At 50.3% G+C, this 19,436-nt stretch overlaps 1 protein-coding gene across 1 annotated transcript in view; it reads left to right on the top strand.

Moving 5' to 3' along the window:
- LOC147101490 (solute carrier family 15 member 1-like) overlaps nucleotides 1–19,436 on the top strand; it is a 171,476-nt gene that overhangs the window by 63,198 nt on the left and 88,842 nt on the right. The window contains exons 2-6 of the mRNA XM_085966025.1: nucleotides 6,625–6,677; nucleotides 8,714–8,795; nucleotides 9,383–9,524; nucleotides 11,792–11,878; nucleotides 14,742–14,841. Of these exons, the coding sequence (XP_085822151.1) occupies nucleotides 6,625–6,677; nucleotides 8,714–8,795; nucleotides 9,383–9,524; nucleotides 11,792–11,878; nucleotides 14,742–14,841 (464 nt within the window). The remainder of the gene's footprint in view (nucleotides 1–6,624; nucleotides 6,678–8,713; nucleotides 8,796–9,382; nucleotides 9,525–11,791; nucleotides 11,879–14,741; nucleotides 14,842–19,436) is intronic.

The raw sequence follows: 19,436 nt of genomic DNA, 5'->3' as shown, positions 1-19,436 counted from the left end.
GAACAATAAAATCACCTAAAAGAACCTTGTATAAATCATTGTCGGTGCACAGTTGACCTGGCACCGTCCCTCTCAGCTCAGAGTTTGATTGCAATAAATTTGTTTAAAAGCTTGTGGGTTTAATTCCCACTCCAGAAACTTGAGCACCAAATCTATGCTGACACTCCAGTGCAGTGCTGAGGGAGTGCTGCACTGTCGGAGATGCCATCTTTTGGATGAGACGTTAAACCGAGGCCCCGTCTACCTATTCAGGTGGATTTCAAACACTGCTCCAGGACTACAAGTAATCAATCAACTGAAAGGATACTGAAGAAAGCAACCAGAATGATTGAGGGACTGAAAGGATTGGATTAGGAGGAGCGATGATGTAAATTGGGCAGGTTCTCACTGGAAAAGGTTGAGAGATGATATGATTGCTGTTTTTTAGATTCTAATGGACTAGATAATGTAAATCATGACTTGTCCAGAACAGCAGAACCAGAGGTCACGGCCTGCACTTGAAGAGGGTTAAATTCAAAACTAGTCTGTGGATTTCAGTGAGTGAGTGGCCAATCTATGGAACTGGCTGCCTACGGAGACGGTGGAAGCAGTTAGTATTGATTCATTCAAATGCAAATGAGATAGATTTCTTTCAGAAGAACTATTTTGGGATCCAGTATCTGAGTAATTTGAGACATGTCGTGTGGTGAGTGTAGCGAGCTCGGGAGGAAGAGGTGACTTTGGACCTCTGGTTCCCAATGCTCTCCAACACTGGGGGTTTTCCTTGCCTCATGTCTGGGTCTGTTGTAGACTAATTGACAGAGATTGATCGCTGCGATTAGTCAATAACTCCATTATTGCTGTATCATGTGACTACCAGGATGGTGGAAGGTGAACTAGATGAACCTTGGTCTTTCATAGTCTATTGATTCCGATGTTCCAGTCAAACACAACACACTCTGCCCTTTCGGACAGCATCAAGAGTAATCCATTCATAAGAAATTTAAGAAAAAGGAAATGGCATTGGCCCAACACACCTATTCCTCTTCTATTGCTCTCGATCCCTCCTATATCCTTCGGTTCTATACAAACATGTCTATTGAACACATTTATATCAGTCCCTCAACCAACACCTAAAAAAAACCAGATGATCTGGATATTTATTTTATTGCTGTTTGTGGGATCTTGCTGTGCGCAGATTGGCTGCCACGTTTCCTACATTACGACAGTGACTACACTTCAAACATGCTTCATTGGCTGGTAGGAGTAGTATATAGGCCCCCTAACAGTAGTTATACTGTTGGACAGAATATTAATCAAGAAATAAGAGCTTGCAACAAAGGTAATGCAATAATCTTGGGGGACTTTAATCTTCATATAGACTGGACAAATCAAATTGGCAGAGGTAGTCTGGAGGACGAGTTCATGGAATGCATTTGGGACAGTTTCCTAGAACAATATGTCATGGAACCAACCAGGGAACAGGCTATTTTAGATCTTGTATTGTGTAATGAGACAGGGTTATTAGCAATCTCATAGTAAAGGATCCTCTGGGGCAGAGTGATCATATGATAGAATTTTACATTAATTTTGAGAATGACTTGCCTAAGTCCGAAACTAGAGTCTTAAACTTAAATAAAGCCAATTACCTAGGTATGAGGGGCAAGTTGGCTAAGGTAGATTGGAAAAATAGATTAAAAGGTATGGCGGTAGATAAGCAGTGGCTAGCATTTAAAGAAATATTTCATAATTCTCAACAAAAATACATTCCATATAGAAACAAAAACTCCACGGGAAAAGTGATCCAACCGTGGCTAACTAAAGAAGTTAAGGATAGCATTAGATTGAAAGAAGAAGCTTATAATGTTGCAAAGAATAATAGTAAGCCTGAGGATTGGGAGAGTTTCAGAAACCAGCAAAGGTTGACTAAAAAATTGATAAAAAGGGAAAAAATAGAATGAGAGAAAACTAGCAAGAAATATAACAGCAGATTGTAAGAGTTTCTACAAGTATGTAAAAAGAAAAAGAGTAGCAAAAGTAAACGTTGGTCCCTTAGAGGCTGAGACAGGAGAAATTATTATGGGGAATAAGGAAATGGCAGAAACATTAAACAAATATTTTGTATCTGTCTTCACAGTAGAAGATACAAAAAGCATACCAAAAATGGTGGGGAACCAAGGGTCTAATGAGGGTGAGGAACTTCACATAATTAATATAAGTAGAGAAAAAGTACTAGAGAAACTAATGGGACTAGAAGCCGACAAATCCCCTGGACCTGACGACCTACATCCTCGGGTTCTAAAGGAGGTGGCTGAAGAGAGAGTGGATGCATTGGTTTTGATCTTCCAAAATTCCCTAGATTCTGGAATGGTCCCAGCGGATTGGAAGGTCGCAAATGTAACACAACTATTCAAGAAAGGAGGGAGAGAAAAAACAGGGAACTACAGGCCAGTTATCCTGACATCAGTCATTGGGTAAATGCTGGAATCCATTGTTAAGGAAATGGTATTAAGTCACTTAGAAAATCATAACATGATTAGGCAGAGTCAACGTGGTTTTATGAAAGGGAAATCGTGTTTGACAAATTTATTAGAGTTTTTTGAGGATGTAACTAGCAAGGTAGATAAAGGGGAACCAGTGGATGTAGTATATTTGGATTTCCAAAAGGCATTCGATAAGGTGCCACATAAAAGATTATTACACAAGATTAGGGCTCATGGGGTTGGGGGTAATATAGTAGCATGGATAGAGGATTGGTTTACGGACAGAAAACAGAGAGTAGGGGTAAACGGGCCTTTTTCAGGTTGGCAGGCTGTAACTAGTGGGGTGCCGCAAGGATCATGTTGGGGCCTCAGCTATTTACAATCCATATTAATGACCTAGATGAAGGGACCGAGTGTAATGTATCCAAGTTCACTGATGATACAAAGCTAGGTGGGACAGTAAGCTGTGAGGAGAACACAGAGTCTGCAAAGGGATATAGATAGACTGGGTGAGTGGGCAATAAGGGGGCAGATGGAGTATAATGTAGGGAAATGTGAGGCTATTCACTTTGGTAGGAAGAATAGAAAAACAATATTTTTTAAATGGTGAGAAACTTTCAAATGTTGGTGTTCAGAGAGATTTGGGTGTCCTCCTGCAAGAAACACAGAAAGCTAGCATGCAGGTACAGCAAGCAATAAGGAAGGCAAATGGCATGTTGGCCTTTATTGCAAGGGGGTTGGAGTATAAGAGTAAGGAAGTCTTGCTACAATTGTACAGGGCCTTGGTGAGACCACACCTGGAGTACTGGGCACAGTTTTGGTCTCCTTATCTAAGGAAGGATATACTTGCCTTGGAGGCGGAGCAACGAAGGTTCACTAGATTGATTCCTGGGATGAGAGGGCTGTCGGCTGTCCTATGAGGAGAGATTGTGTAGATTGGGCCGATACTCTCTGGAGTTTAGAAGAATGAGCGGTGATCTCATTGAAACATACAAGATTCTGAAGGGGATTGACAGGGTAGATGCTGAGAGGTTGTTTCCCCTGGCTGAAGTGTCCAGAACCAGGGGGCACAGTCTCAGGATAAGGGGTCAGCCATTTAAGACAGAGATGAGGAGGAATTTCTTCAATCAGCGGGTTGTGAATCTTTGGAATTCTCTGCCCCAGAGGGCTGTGGATGCTGAGTCTTTGAGTGTATTCAAGGCTGAGATCGATAGATTTTTGGACTCTAGGGGAATCAAGGGATATGGGGATCGGGCGGGAAAGTGGAGTTGCGGTCGATGATTAGCCATGATCTTATTGAATGGCGGAGCAGGCTCGAGGGGCCGTATGTCCTACTCCTGCTCTTATTTCTTATGTTCTTAAAGCGCTTTGGGACATCCTGAGGTTGTGAAAGCCGCTATATAAATGCAAGTCTTTCTTTCTTTCTAATGTTTTTCACTTGTGATTTATTCCTCAGCTTGATTATCCTTTGGGTGAAAGACGTTTTTTATATTCGTTTATGGGATGTGGGCGTCGCTGGCAAGACCAGCATTTAGTGCCCATCCCTAATTGCCCTTGAGCAGGTGGTGGTGAGCCGCCTTCTTGAACTGCTGCAGTCCGTGTGGTGAAGGTACTCCCACAGTGCTGTTAGGGAGGGAGTTCCAGGATTTTGACCCAGCAACTATGAAGGAACGGCGATATATTTCCAAGTCAGGATGGTGTGAGACTTGGAGGGGAACTTGCAGGGGAGTGGTGGTGATCCCATGCGCCTGCTGCCCTTGTCCTCTAGGCGGTAGGGGTCGTGGATTTGGGAGGTGCTGCTGAAGAAGACTTGGCGAGTTGCTGCAGTGCATCTTGTAGATGGTACACACTGCAGCCACGGTGCGCCGGTGGTGGAGGAAGTGAATGTTTAAGGTGGTTGATGGGGTGCCAATCAAGCGGACTGCTTTGTCCTGGATGGTGTCGAGCTTCTTGAGTGTTGTTGGAGCTGCACTCATCCAGGCAAGTGGAGAGTATTCCATCGCACTCCTGACTTGTGCCTTGTAGATGGTGGAAAGGCTTTGGGGAGTCAGGGAGTGAGACACTCGCTGCAGAATTCCCAGCCTCTGGCCTGCTCTTGTCGTCATAGTATTTATGTGGCTGGTTCAGTTAAGTTTCTGGTCAATGGTGACTCCTAGGATGTTGATGTTGGGGGATTCGGTGATGGTAATGTCATTGAATGTCAAGGTGGTTAGACACTCTCTTGTTGGAGATAGTCATGGCCTGGCACTTGTGTGGCACGAATGTTACTTGCCACTTATCAGCCCAAGTCTGAATGTCTTGCTGCATGTGGGCATGGACTGCTTCATTATCTGAGGCGTTGCGAATGAAACTAAACACTGTGCAATCATCAGCGAGCATCCCAATTTCTGACCTTATGATGGAGGGAAGGTCATTGATGAAGCAGCTGAAGATGGTTGGGCCTAGGACACTGCCCTGAGGAACTCCTGCAGCGATGTCCTGGGGCTGAGGTGATTGACCTCCAACAACCACAACCATCTTCCTTTCTGCTAGGTATGACTCCAGCCAGTGGAGAGTTTTCCCCGATTCCCATTGACTTCAATTTTACTAGAGCTCCTTGATGTCTCACTCAGTCAAATGTTGCCTTGATGTCAAGGGCAGTCACTCTCACCTCACCTCTGGAATTCAGCTCTTTTGTCCATGTTTGGACCAAGGCTGTAATGAGGTCTGGAGCCGAGTGGTCCTAGCAGAACCCAAACTGGGCATTGGTGAGCAGGTTATTAATAAGTAAGTCGCGCTTGATAGCACTGTCAACGACACCTTCCATCACTTTGCTGATGATTGAGAGTAGATTGATGGGGCGGTAATTGGCCAGATTGGATTTGTCCTGCTTTTTGTGGAGACCTGGACAGTTTTCCACATTGTCGGGTTGATGCCAGTGTTGTAGCTGTACTGGACCAGGTTGGCTAGAGGTGCGGCTAGTTCTGGAGCACAAGTCTTCAGCACGATAGCCGGGATTTTGTCGAGGCCCACAGCCTTTGCTGTATCCAGTGCGCTCAGCCGTTTCTTGATATCACGTGACTCGAATTGGCTGAAGACTGGCTTCTGTGATGGTGGGGACCTCGGGAGGAGGCCGAGATGGATCATCCACTCGACACTTGTGGCTGAAGATGGTTGCAAACGCTTCAGCCTTGTCTTTTGCACTCACGTGCTGGGTTCCACCATCATTGTGGATGGGGATATTCATGGAGCCTCCTCCTCCCATCAGTTGTTTAATGGTCCACCACCATTCACAACTGGATGTGGCAGGTCTACAGAGCTTTGATCTGATCCTTTGGTTGTGGGATCGCTTAGCTGTGTCTATAGCATGCTGCTTCCGTTGTTTAGCATGCATGTAGTCCTGTGTTGCAGCTTTCCCAGGTTGGCACCTCATTTTTAGGTATGTCTGGTGCTGCTCCTGGCATGCACTTCTGCAATCCTTATTGAACCAGGGTTGGTCCCCTGGCTTGATGGTAATGGTAGAGTGAGGGATATGCCAGGCCATGAGGTTACAGATTGTGGTGGAATACAATTCTGCTGCTGCTGATGGCCCACAGCGCCTCATGGATGCCCAGTTTTGAGCTGCTAGATCTGTTCTGAATCTATCCCATTTAGCACGGTGGTAGTGCCACACAACACGATGGAGGGTGTCCTCAGTGTGAAGACGGGACTTAGTCTCCACAATGACTGTGCGGTGGTCACTGCTACCAATGCTCTCATGGACAGATGCAGCTGTGACAGGTAGATTGGTGAGGACCAGGTCAAGTAGGTTTTTCCTCGTGCTTCTTGCTCCTAATTTCCTCCCATGAGATTCCATCCGTTCAACACAGGGGATGATTGCCTGGATCAGTTTGATGAATACCCTTCACAATCCAGACAATTTGAGTTTGGTTGTCGCAAAGAAACCAAGTGAAAATTCTTTCCTTGTAATTTAGTGGGGACATTTTGGGAGTGCCACAATCGAAATATTCCCCTTAGATTCCCAAGTCTGGGATCACCCTTTGTCGCACTAAATGCTGATAATATCTTCTTCTGATGTCATTGGCCCATTCACTACCAGGACTGTAGTCCATTAAGTAAAGCTCCACACACTGTAATATCTCACTGCCCGTCAAACCCAACAGTGTCTTTGTGTTTCTTTCAGCTTCAAAGCCGGAGTCAGCCAAAGTGAGTGGACGAGCCTGGGACAGACTGCTGGTGAGTGCGGGTTATGTGCCAGGGGGTGGGGCAGACAGCTGGTGAGTGCGGGTTATGTGCCGGGGGGGTGGGGCAGACAGTTGGTGAGTCTACATCTTGTGTTGTGGATGGGAATTGGCTGCTGGTGAGCTGTGTTTCTTGCTGTGGGTGGAGATGAGCTGCTGGTGAGCTGTGTTTCTTGCTGTGGGTGGGGCTGGGCTGCTGGTGAGCTGGGTTTCTTGCTGTGGGTGGGGGTGGGCTGCTGGTGAGCTGGGTTTCTTGCTGTGGGTGGGGATGGGCTGCTGGTGAGCTGAGTTTCTTGCTGTGGGTGGGGGTGGGCTGCTGGTGAGCTGGATTTCTTGCTGTGGGTGGGGGTGGGCTGCTGGTGAGCTGGGTTTCTTGCTGTGGGTGCGGATGGGCTGCTGGTGAGCTGGGTTTCTTGCTGTGGATGGAGATGAGCTGCTGGTGAGCTGTGTTTCTTGCTGTGTGTGGAGATGAGCTGCTGGTGAGCTGTGTTTCTTGCTGTGGGTGGGGGTGGGCTGCTGGTGAGCTGGGTTTCTTGCTGTGGGTGGGGATGGGCTGCTGGTGAGCTGGGTCCCTTGCTGTGGGTGGGGGTGGGCTGCTGGTGAGCTGGGTTTCTTGCTGTGGGTGGAGATGAGCTGCTGGTGAGCTGGGTTTCATGCTGTGGTTGGGGATGGGGTGCTGGTGAGCTGGGTTTCTTGCTGTGGTTGGGGATGGGCTGCTGGTGAGCTGGATTTCATGCTGTGGTTGGGGATGGGGTGCTGGTGAGCTGGGTTTCTTGCTGTGGGTGGGGATGGGGTGCTGGTGAGCTGGGTTTCTTGCTGTGGGTGGGGGTGGGCTGCTGGTGAGCTGGGTTTCTTGCTGTGGGTGGGGATGGGCTGCTGGTGAGCTGTGTTTCTTGCTGTGGGTGGGGGTGGGCTGCTGGTGAGCTGGGTTTCTTGCTGTGGGTGGAGATGAGCTGCTGGTGAGCTGTGTTTCTTGCTGTGGGTGGGGATGGGCTGCTGGTGAGCTGGGTTTCTTGCTGTGGGTGGGGGTGGGCTGCTGGTGAGCTGGGTTTCTTGCTGTGGGCGGGGATGGGCTGCTGGTGAGCTGGGTTTCTTGCTGTGGGTGGGGGTGGGCTGCTGGTGAGCTGGGTTTCTTGCTGTGGGTGGAGATGAGCTGCTGGTGAGCTGGGTTTCTTGCTGTGGGTGGGGATGGGCTGCTGGTGAGTTGGGTTTCTTGCTGTGGGTGGGGGTGGGCTGCTGGTGAGCTGGGTTCCTTGCTGTGGGTGGGGATGGGCTGCTGGTGAGCTGGGTTTCTTGCTGTGGGTGGGGATGGGCTGCTGGTGAGCTGGGTTTCTTGCTGCCCATGCTATCTTGTATAACTAGACTCTGTAGATGAGGCTGAATGCAGTAATGTAAATGGGATTATTGTGAATTTGAGCTTCGCCTTAACGGATGATTCACTGTAACGGAGGTTTCATTGTAAACAGGGGCTCACTATAAGAGGGAGACCTCACTTTAACAACCTGCAATTGTTTACTTTTCAAAAACTGCCCTCTCGATGGACCTGACTCTCATGGTGGATCAGTACCGTGACCATCCTTCACGTGTGAGTCCAGACAGTGGGTGTTAACAGACTATTTGACCATGGAAGCCCTCACATCTGAGCCCAATCCTATCGTTTACCCCATCAACATCCTGGATACTGATCAGGAGCTAGGTAATGTTCCCCACCACAGTCCAGAGGATACTGAGGCAAAACGTGACACCCCTACTGGGGCCGTGGCTGACACGCCGTCTGGGATTCGAGTGATATCCCGCCACAGTGGAACACTCATTGTCTAGGCTGAACACGGGATGACTCTAGTGTGGTACCAGAGGGCACCTGTTAACAACAATCTCTACTCCAGTGAGGAGTCAGCGCCTTCATGAAAGGACGGGATGTAATTGGGAAACAGAGATGAAAGCTAAAGGCCGGGGTTTAGGGATAGTCTTAGTCCGAACCCCTCTGAGTGTTCAGACTCCGATTTAATTGTTGAATTCTTTTTTTTTCAGAAATTCTTCGACTTGTCTACTGCTGCTGTCTTCATTGTGATCACTGAGTTCTTTGAAAAATTTGCTTACTATGGGCTGCGAGGTAAAGGAGAATTTCCATAAATATCCTGGGATCAAGGGTCATTCCCTACATATGATGATTGTTCCCCAAGTGTCCTGTGGGAACTTCTCTAAATATCCTGAGTCAGAGGCTCATTCCATAAATATCCCAGGGTAAGAGGGTCTCACTATCAGAGGTAGGAAGGCTTTTTGAATAAATATCCAGAATTTGGAGGGTCATTCCCTAAACATTATGGGGTCAGAAGGTCATTCACTGCATGTCCTGGGGTCAGATGGTCATTCATTGAACATCCTGGACTCAGAAGGTCATTCACCAAATATCCCTGGGTCAGAGGGTCATTTGCTGAATATCCTGTGGTCAGAAGGTCATTTATTGCATGTTCTGAGGTCGGAGAGCCATTCGCTGAATATCCCAAAGCCAAGTCTCTGAAGTGGGAATTGAACCCACAACCTTCTGACTCAGAGCCGAGAGTGCTACCACTGAAGGGTAATGGTTAAACACCACAAGGCACTCAGTTGATTTGTTGGACAATTCTGTTCAGCCAGGCCAGTAGTCAGTGTCTGTGAACCCAGTGGGAATTCTCATTGCCACCTTATGTTTTGTTCCAGTTATCCTGGTGTTGTACTTCACTAATGTGTTCATCCTGTCCGAGAGCAAGGCCACGTCCCTCTACCATGTCTTCATCTTCATTTCTCGATCCTTCACCATCCTGGGAGCCTTCCTCTCGGACTTCTGCTTTGGTCGATACAGGTATGAGCCAACCAATGTTTAACGGTGAAGTCAACAACAACCCGTCCAGACCCGAGACTGGGCGGAGGTTCTTTCCCTGTCACTTATAGAAGATTAAGGGATGATCTAATTGAGGTGTTTAAGATGATTAAAGGAGTTGATAGGGTTGATAGAGGGAAACTATTTCCTCTGGTGGGGGAATTCAGAACATGAGGACCATAAAATTAGAGCTAGGCCGTTCAAGGATGATGTCAGGAAGCATTGCTTCACCCAAAGGGTATGGAATTCTGAATCTCTCTCTCCCTAAAGCTGTTGAAAATTTCAAAACTGAGATGGATAGATTTTTGTTAGGCAAGGGTATTAAGGGATATGGAACCAAGGCAGGTAAATGGAGTTAAGATACAGATCAGCCATGATCTAATTGAATGGCGGAACAGGCTTGAAGGGCTGAGTGGGCTACTCCTGTTCCTATGCTCTTACTTGAAATGTGGCACTGCACATGACTTAGTGGAGGTACAAAGCCTGGAGTCACTCGCAAGACACTGTGATGGGGCCACCATAGGTTTCTAAGGAAGGGTGAGCTGGATGGTCAAGTGCCTCCCAGCATTTGAGCTTATCTTTGTGAGTTGGTCTCGATGCCCTCAGGATGGGTGGCGTTACTAGCAGTACCAGCTCTCGTCTGGGGCAGAGTGACATGCCCGAGAGTGGCACGTCACCAGCTAGCCTCCCGGTTGGCCAATCAGGATATGGCAGGATACCACAGAGATGTTTGATCCAATCATCCAGCCTATATCTCCTGCTCTACTCACCACGGGGGTATTGCCGATTCCTCCCGGTGCCTGAACTCCAGCAAGTATTAGAGGTGTGGGCGACAGCTCTGGGGGCACTTTCAACCTTCACCGCCTGGCTGGTGAACGGGCATTGCAGATCAGCCACCCATGGAACAAAGCCACCCTCTGACCTGGAGGCTCTGCCATGTACAACCCCCCCTCAAAGCTGATTCTTGTGTTTTGTTTTGGGTGCCCCTTTATAAGAGAGGGCATTAAAGCCATAGAGATCGTACAGCATTGATTCACCAGGATGATCCTGGGGATACGAACAGCTAAAGACTCTCTGGTCCATGCAGCCTGTCCCATACAATTGCAATACCTTGTGTATCACAGTGTGTACACTCTCCACCCCACCCAAACCACGTGATCCCCTGAGAGAGGCGAGAAACCAGATAGAAACCCAGGCCAATTTGGGGGAAAAAAGTTCTGGGAAGTTCCTCTCCCATAGGCGATCGAAACGAGTCCAGGAGATCACTCTGGCCCTGAATTCCCTGCAGTACCTACCTTCTGTAAGAGGTGATCTCTGCCCCAGCCAGAAACAGGTCCAGCTTGGCGTCCACCACACGAGTCGGCAGCCTGTTCCAGAGGTCCACTATTCTCCGGGAAAAGAATCACCTCCTGACATCTAACCTAGATCTAGCCGTATACAACCTAAAACTGTGACCTCTGGTCCTCCCCAACCTATTTAATTGGAACAAACTGTCAGCTGGAACACAATCTATTCCCTTCATCATCTTATAAACCTCGATCAGATCACCTCGACGCTTCTCTGAAGTGCAGAGTCCCAGCTCTTTCAGCCTATCATGATAACCAAGATGCTTTATAATGACAATTAGTCTAGTGGCCCTCCTCTGCACCCTTTCCAAAGCCTCAATATTACCCAGGGGAAACTGTAGTTATGAGGAGAGACTGGGGCTATTTTAGAGAAGCTGGGATTGTTCTCCTTAGAGCAGAAGGTTAATGGGAGATTTGATAGAGGTGTTCAAAATTATGAAGGGTTTTGATAGAGCAAATCAGGAGAAGCTGTTTCCACTGGCAGAAGGGTCAATAACCAGAGGACACAGATTTAGGATAATTGGCTAAATAAAACAAGAGGGGAGACGAGGAGAGTTTATTTTACACAGCGAGTTGTTGTGATCTGGAATGCGCTGCCTGAAAGGGTGGTGGATGCAGATTCAATAGTAACTTTCACAAGGGAATTGGACAAATACCTGAAAAGGAAAGAATTTGCAGGGCTGTGGGGAAAGAGCAGGGAGTGGGACTAATTGGAGAGCTCTTTCAAAGAGCCGGCACAGGCACAATGGGCCGAATGGCCTCCTTCTGTAAGATTCCATGATTCCATTTAGATCACAGTGCCAACTGGCTCTGGATCGCATAAATGGAGCATCGGCCATTTCAATAATGCTGTGATTGTGTGACAGTGACTCCAACCCTTGTCTTTTCAATCTTTAATTCCAGGACTATCCTGACACTTTCCATACTGAACCTGTTTGGCATCATTGTTGTGTCAGTCACTGCAATTCCAGGACAAATGGGGCAATATGGGTGAGTACAGAGACTTTTCTTGAGTGTTGACTGGGTGGGGGAGACAGTGAAGGCCCATCAGTGACGTGGCTGGGCTCGCACAGAGTGACTCGCAGCAATCCTTCATTTCATTTCACCCTTTACTTTTCTTTAACCCTCACCGGGCTCGATTCTCACTCTCTTCGCTTGCCGTTAACTGGTGGCGGTAATGGCCTCCGAATGGGGTCGGGCGCTTCACCATCCCGTTAACACCGGGGATGCGGCTGGCGCCATTTTGAAAGGGGCCGACTGCCGGGTGTCCAAAGCGGCCTGCCTGTTTCAGCCGATGTGCTCCTTTTAACATGGAAATTGGGGCCATAAGATGTAAATAGGATCCCCATCACCTGGCTTAGGCAGGAGTGCAGACCGCAAACAATCCCACTGGCCATGGATGCGAACAGACCCAACCAAGGTAAGCGTCGAATTATAATTTTGGGCTTCGGAGGAGCAGTAGTAATCTGGGCCGCCACGATCGCCACCTCCCTCCGCCGCTGCAAATTACCGCGATCCGGCGGCAGCTCCGGTCCGATTTCCTGTGCTGAATCTGGTGAGCTGCCTGTTTGCCGCCCTGTGGCTCACCTGGCCAATGGAAAAGAGTCTCAAAATGGCGGCGGTTCCTTCACCATGGCAACGGGCAGCCGAGCAAAAGTCAAGGGGGGAAAAATTCAGTATCGCCCCGTTTGGGGCGCCGTTATCGGCTGTGCGCAAAGTTCAGCGCCTGGCGCTAATTATCGCCTCCGACAGCAAACTTGGCTTTTATCGCCCCTGGAGGTGATTGGAGCGCTAAATCAGGCGCTTCACATCTGTCTTAAGGCGCAAAGGCCGAGGAGCGAGGCGCTACCTCAGAGCGCGGGCGAAGCAAGGAAGGACAAATCAAAATAAACCTGCAAAGTGCTGCTCAGTACTCAAAACTCCTTCACACAGCGTTGAATCTCTCCAGAAGTCTCTCTCTCTCTCTCTCTCAGAATGCGTGGTGCAAAAATGTCACCGACAAAAAAAGGCAGGAAGCGGTCGCCTTTAAATAGCGCTCCCCCAGTCCCTTTCTGACAGCATAACGCTCCCCTCAACCTGTCATTGCTAGCGGCAGGCGGTAAGGCAGGGGGCGCCACTCAATATCCGGTCCAGGGCGCTAACGGGGCGTTGCGCACTCGACCGACGTCACGATCTGCCGGCGCAGGAGATCGTGGCGGTAGTGTTTAGCGCCACCGCAAAATGTCTAGTTAATTTCACGAGCGGCACAAGCATCGCCGCGCCCGGGCGCTAGTTGCTTTGCGCCCCATTAGCGCCCTCTTAAGGCGCTAACGGGAGGCGCAAACAACTGAATTTTCCCCCCAAAATCTCCCCGCCACCCCCCCGGGCAAGTCTTCTTTGGTACGATAGCAAAATACTGCAGATGCTTGAAATCCGAAATAACAACAGAAAATGCTGGAAAAACTCAGCAGGCCAGGCAACATCCGTGGAGAGAGAAATAGAGTCAACGTTTCGGGTCAAACCCACCCCAGCCACCCCCCTCCAAACTGTGGTAGAAGTAATCTTCCCAGCACCCTTGTAAAGAAGGCCAGTCGGGGCTGGCAACCATCTGTTGGTATTAGCAGCCAAGAGAGCGGCTGGCCAGTGTCACTTGTCCCGCTCCACCCCTACTCCCAGGCTGGGCACCCGGCATTGTTATTCACATGACGTTACCACCCCTGACCTTGGATACTCTGGTGGAACGGCCTCCATCATTTCAGGGCCAGGGTCTCTGGCGGGTTCCCTGGAGGAACTGTCCAACAGTCCATAGAAGGTCTTTGAACAGTGTCTGGAGGATCTGCGAAGAGTCTGTGGTTCAGGGGCTATGGAGATTTGATGGAGGGTCGCTGCAGAAACCATTCAGGACACTGGGGGACATTCCGAGAAACCTGGAGCGTCTTTGCAGGGATCTTGGATGGTCTCTACTCTGAAATTCTGCCCCCTCCTTAGGAAAAGCGACTGGCCCTCGATCGGTATCTTTTCCCAACAGCCAAGATTGGCAACTCGCCATCTGGGGACTCCTGGGCACAAGACCACATCCAACAGTCCATGGTGTAGTCCAGTGAGGCACTGACCAATGAGGGTCGATCTTAACCCTACGCTCCTGGCAGAGATGGTGCAGACAGAGGGGGGGTTAAGATGGCGACGGAGAGAGCGAGCGGGGAGGGGGGAGGGGTCGGACCATGTTCCCACCCCCCACCATCTTAAGTGACCTCAGATCAGGCCCGGCAGGGCTGCCCGTCCCGGGTGTGGAAGAGTCGTGCCTGATGACGTCGTTGACGTCGCAAGCAGCCCCATTTTAACTTAAAATGGCAGTAATCCCGCACGGGGCCAAACCCGACAACAGGACCTGGCGGGAGAACGCGGAGAGGCCAGAAGAGGCCTTGGTGAGTATTATTCTTACTTATTTTGTGGAATCCTTGTTTGGCCAGGAGGAGCAGGAGTCCTTGGGCCTCCCCAGCTCCGGCCTTGTTTCTCTCTCTCAGCACCGGCACCCTCATTCAAACCCCCTCCCTCCCCAGCGGCAACTTCATGCCAGGGGAACGTTCCTGGTGTCCTCGGGCTCCCAACCCCATTCTTGCTCCCGCCCACCAGCCCTGATGTCACTCCTGCCGGTTTCGGGCGGGTGACAGTGTTGCTTTATAGAAATGAGGCCTGGGAGTTAAAATGGCCCAGACTTTAGGCTGAACTCTCGAGGGAGGGGGCGGTTTCCCCAATGCCCCATTCTCGCCACGAGTTAAAGTTGAGCCCATGGCCTACTGCGCCGCCCATCCATTTCACCGGCTCCTACACCTATACTCAGTAGGCACTGACTGAACTCTCTTTCTGTTTGTAGCGTGGGTGCCTCCATTGGGCTGTTCCTCATTGGCGTGGGATCCGGTGGAATCCGATCCAGCATGCCACCCTTTGGTGCTGATCAGATTGCTGCAAAAGAGGTGAGGACAGATTGACCCTGTGTTAACGAGAGTTGAGAACAGCAGAGATACATTTAAGGGGAAGCTAGATAAGTGCATGAGGGAGAAGGGAATAGAAGGATATGGTGTTAGGGTGAGATGGTGTAGGGTGGGAGGAGGCTCGTGTGGAGCATGAACATCAGTATATTGGGCCGAATGGGCTGCTTCTGTGCTGTAGGTTTACTTTAAGTTCATGTAATAAGCCCTGTACTGTACGAAACATAGAAAAATAGGAGCAGGAGTAGGCCATTCGGCCCTTCGAGCCTGCTCCACCATTCAATATGATCATGGCTGATCCTCTATCAATTCAATTCAATTCAAATCACTTTATTGGCATGACAAGGTACATCTTATGTTGCCAAAGCATCGAAAAACGTTCATGGATGTACACAAAAATACAGATCTATCCATACAGTGTATAAACAGATATATCCCTGAGTGTATAAATATACATTCATATAATTTGTATATACTCTTTTCTTATATTTAGTGGTTGTCCCTCTGTTTATGGCAAGCTGTAACATAGTGTGCCGCTAAGGTTACACAATTTCTCTCTTCCCCTAGTAGGTATGGGAGTTTTTGGTCGTCATTCAAATTTCTGAATTCCGGGCATATTTTTGTGAATTTTGGGTAGAAATTCTCCCTTATGCCCTGATATTTTCTACAAGCTGTGAGGAAGTGCATCTCTGTCTCCACCACTCCCTGACTGCAGTGAGAGCATATCCTGTCCTCTCTTGGTAGCCGGGTCTGCCTGTGTCTACCTTTTTCGATCGCCAGGCTATGTTCACTAAGTCTGTACATTGTCAAGGTTTTTCTCAATTTGCTATCATTTACCATGGTCAGGTAATCAGCCATGTTGTATTGTCTGTTTAGGGCCAAGTAGCAATTAAGTTTGCTTTTGGTTTTTGTTGTTTCTGCCCAATATGACAGATATTTTTCCTTTTGCTTAGTGACGATTGTGTTGGGTCGAATTCTTTGTGTTACGCTGTCACTGTCCTGGGGCTGGTTATTGTTAGTAGTGTTAGTAGTTACTTCACTGAGTCCCAGGACTAGTTGACTGAGGGTATTCTACTTTATGGTCCTCTCTTGGCATTTCAGGGCTTCGTAATGATAGCATTGGGGGTTGCTCTTTTCTAGGTGTTTCCAAAATGTGGTGGCTCTTTTTTGGATAGTGATTATTAATGGATATTGGCCTAGTTCTGCCCTGCATGCATTGTTTACGGTTTTCCTTTGAGTCCGGAGGATACTTTTACAGAATTCTGCATGTAGGATCTCAATTGGGTGTTTGTCCCATTTTGCAAATTCTTGTTGTGTTAGCGGTCCCCACACCTCACTGCCATAGAGTGCAATTGGTTCAATTACTGATTTAAAAATTTTGAGCCAAATGCTAATTGGGATTTCTATTTGGATTGATTTTTTAATGGCATAGAAAGCCCTTCTTGCTTTCTCTTTCAGTTCATTCACAGCCAGATGAAAATTTCCCGTAGAACTGATTTTTAAGCCCAAGTATGTGTAGTTAGTGGTTTGTTCAATTTTGGTTGTTCCTAGTGTGAAATTTATTTTGGGTCCCTGATGTCTGGATCTTTGCTGGAACACAAGGATTTTGTTTTTTTGGGGATTTATTGTCAGGGCCCAGGTCTGGCAGAACGACTCCAGCAGATCCAGGTTCTGCTGTAGACCCTCCTTAGTTGGTGACAGCAGAACCAGGTCATCTGCATAGAGGAGGAATTTAGCCTTGGATTCATATAGGGTGAGGCCGGGTGCTGTAGATTGTTCAAGTAGTTTTGCCAATTCATTTATGTAAATATTAAATCTCAATACCATATTCCTGCTCTCTCCCCATACCCCTTGACGCCTTTTGCGTCTAGAAGTCTATCTATCTCCTTCTTAAATATATTCAGTGACTTGGCCTCCACAGCCTTCTGTGGTAGAGAATTCCACAGGTTCACCACCCTCCTGAGTGAAGAAATTTCTCATCATCTCAGTCCTAAATGTCCTACCCCGTATCCTGAGACTGTGACCCCTCGTTCTAGATCCTACCAGCCAGGGGAAACATCCTCCCTGCATCCAGTCTGTCTAGCCCTGTCAGAATTTTATACGTTTCAATGAGATCCCCTCGCATTCTTCTAAACTCTAGTGAATACAGGCCTAGTCGACCCAATCTCTCCTCATACGAAATGTACTGTACGAAACCTCCAATATTGTGGGAAAGATCAAAGTATTAAAATAAGGAAAGGCCTATGTTTATGCAGCACCTCATTACATCTCCCAAGAAACACCACAATATGCTTCGCACAAATTACTTCTGAAGTAGTCACTAATTAGACAGATGCAGCAGCCAATTGGCCCACAGCAATGCTGACTCACTGAAACCTTTCAAGCGAGAGTGGGACCTGTTTCTGGCTGAGGCAGAGATCACCGCTTACAAAAAAGTAGGTACTGCAAGGAATTCAGGCCATAGTGATCTCCTGGACCAGTTTAAAGGGATTGGAGGGAAAGGTTCCAGATTTCCACCCCCTCTCCCCCTCACCCCGCCTCTCCTCCTCACCCCCTCTCCTCCTCACCCCCCTCTCCTCCTCACCCCCCCTCCTCCTCACCCCCCTCTCCTCCTCACCCCCCCTCCTCCTCACCCCCTCTCCTCCTCACCCCCTCTCCCCCTCACCCCCCTCTCCTCCTCACCCCCCTCTCCTCCTCACCCCCTCCTCCTCACACCCCCTCTCCTCCTCACCCCCTCTCCTCCTCACCCCCCCTCCTCCTCACCCCCTCTCCTCCTCACCCCCCTCTCCTCCTCACCCCCCCTCCTCCTCACCCCCTCTCCCCCTCACCCCCTCTCCTCCTCACCCCCCTCTCCTCCTCACCCCCTCTCCTCCTCACCCCCCTCTCCTCCTCACCCCCCTCCTCCTCACCCCTCTCCCCCTCACCCCCTCTCCTCCTCACCCCCCTCTCCTCCTCACCCCCTCTCCTCCTCACCCCCTCTCCTCCTCACCCCCCTCTCCTCACGCCGCCGCTCCTCCTCACCCCCCCTCTCCTCCTCACCCCCTCTCCTCCTCACCCCCTCTTCTCCTCACCCCCTCTCCTCCTCACCCCCTCTCCTCCTCACCCCCCTCTCCTCCTCACCCCCCTCTCCCCTCACCCCCCTCTCCTCCTCACCCCCCTCTCCTCCTCACCCTCTCTCCTCCTCACCCCCCTCTCCTCCTCACCCCCCCTCTCCTCCTCACCCCCCTCTCCTCCTCATCCCCTCTCCTCCTCATCCCCCCCTCTCCTCATCCCCCCTCTCCTCCTCACCCCCCTCTTCTCCTCACCCCCTCTCCTCATCACCCCCTCTCCTCCTCACCCCCCTCTCCTCCTCACCCCCTCTCCTCCTCACCCCCCTCTCCTCCTCACCCCCTCTCCTCCTCACCCCCCTCTCCTCCTCACCCCCTCTCCTCCTCACCCACCCTCCCCCTCACCCCCCTCTCCTCCTCACCCCCTCTCCTCCTCACCCCCTCTCCTCCTCACCCCCTCTCCCCGTCACCCTCTCTCCTCCTCACCCCCTCTCCTCCTCACCCCCCTCTCCTCCTCACCCCCCTCTCCTCCTCACCCCCTCTCCTCCTCACTCCCCTCTCCTCCTCACCCCCTCTCCTCCTCACCCCCCTCTCCTCCTCACCCCCTCTCCTCCTCACCCCCCTCTCCTCCTCACCCCCCTCTCCTCCTCACCCCCCTCTCCTCCTCACCCCCTCTCCTCCTCACCCCCCTCTCCTCCTCACCCCCTCTCCTCCTCACCCCCCTCTCCTCCTCACCCCCTCTCCTCCTCACCCCCTCCTCCTCACCCCCTCTCCTCACCATCCTCCCCTCCTCACACCCCCCTCCTCCTCACCCCCTCTCCTCCTCACCCTCCCTCCTCCTCGCGACCCCCCTCCTCCTCGCGACCCCCCTCTCCTCCTCGCGAACCCCTCTCCTCCTCGTGACCCACTTCCCCCCTGCCCACTCACCCCCTCCCCACTCACCCCTCCCCCCCACTCACCGCCTCCCCCCCAATCACTCCCTCCCCCACTTCCCCCCTCCCCCCACTCCCCCCTCCCCCCCACTCTCCCGCCCCTTCCCACTCCCCCCTCCCCTCCCACCTCCCCCCACCCCCCCACTCACCCCCTCCTCCCCACTCCCCACTCCCTCCTCCTCCCTCCCCCCCACTCCTCCCCTCCCCCCCCACCCCCCCCACTCTCCCTCCCCCTCCCAATTGCCACCCATCCTCCCAGGGCCCACCTCAGGGCCGTTTCTGGTGTTACAGACACCCATAATTGTGACCCACTTCTCCGGCGATCTGCCTGGGGATGTGGAGCCGGTTCCCACGGCTCTCTGGTCTAATTTAAATGAGTCCCGTGCCCAGTTTTGATCGGGTCTCGGGCCCACCTGTTCCGACTCGGGAAGCGTTCCGTCCGCCCAGTTCAGGCTGGCAGCCAAAAAACAACGTCTGTACCTGCTTCATCCCCATTGGACAGATCACAGTTTAACATCTAAAGCAACAATATAACCCACCCCTCTCTTAACTTATATGCTGTCAAACACAATCAAATACCCAGAACATTTACAATGAGTGT

The sequence above is a fragment of the Somniosus microcephalus genome, chromosome 24, assembly GCF_052327205.1.
Source record: "Somniosus microcephalus isolate GS21.2 chromosome 24, FLI_Smic_1.0, whole genome shotgun sequence".
NCBI lineage: Eukaryota > Metazoa > Chordata > Chondrichthyes > Squaliformes > Somniosidae > Somniosus > Somniosus microcephalus.
Note: the sequence above shows the minus strand (reverse complement) of the source record. Positions and strands in the feature narration are given on the sequence as shown.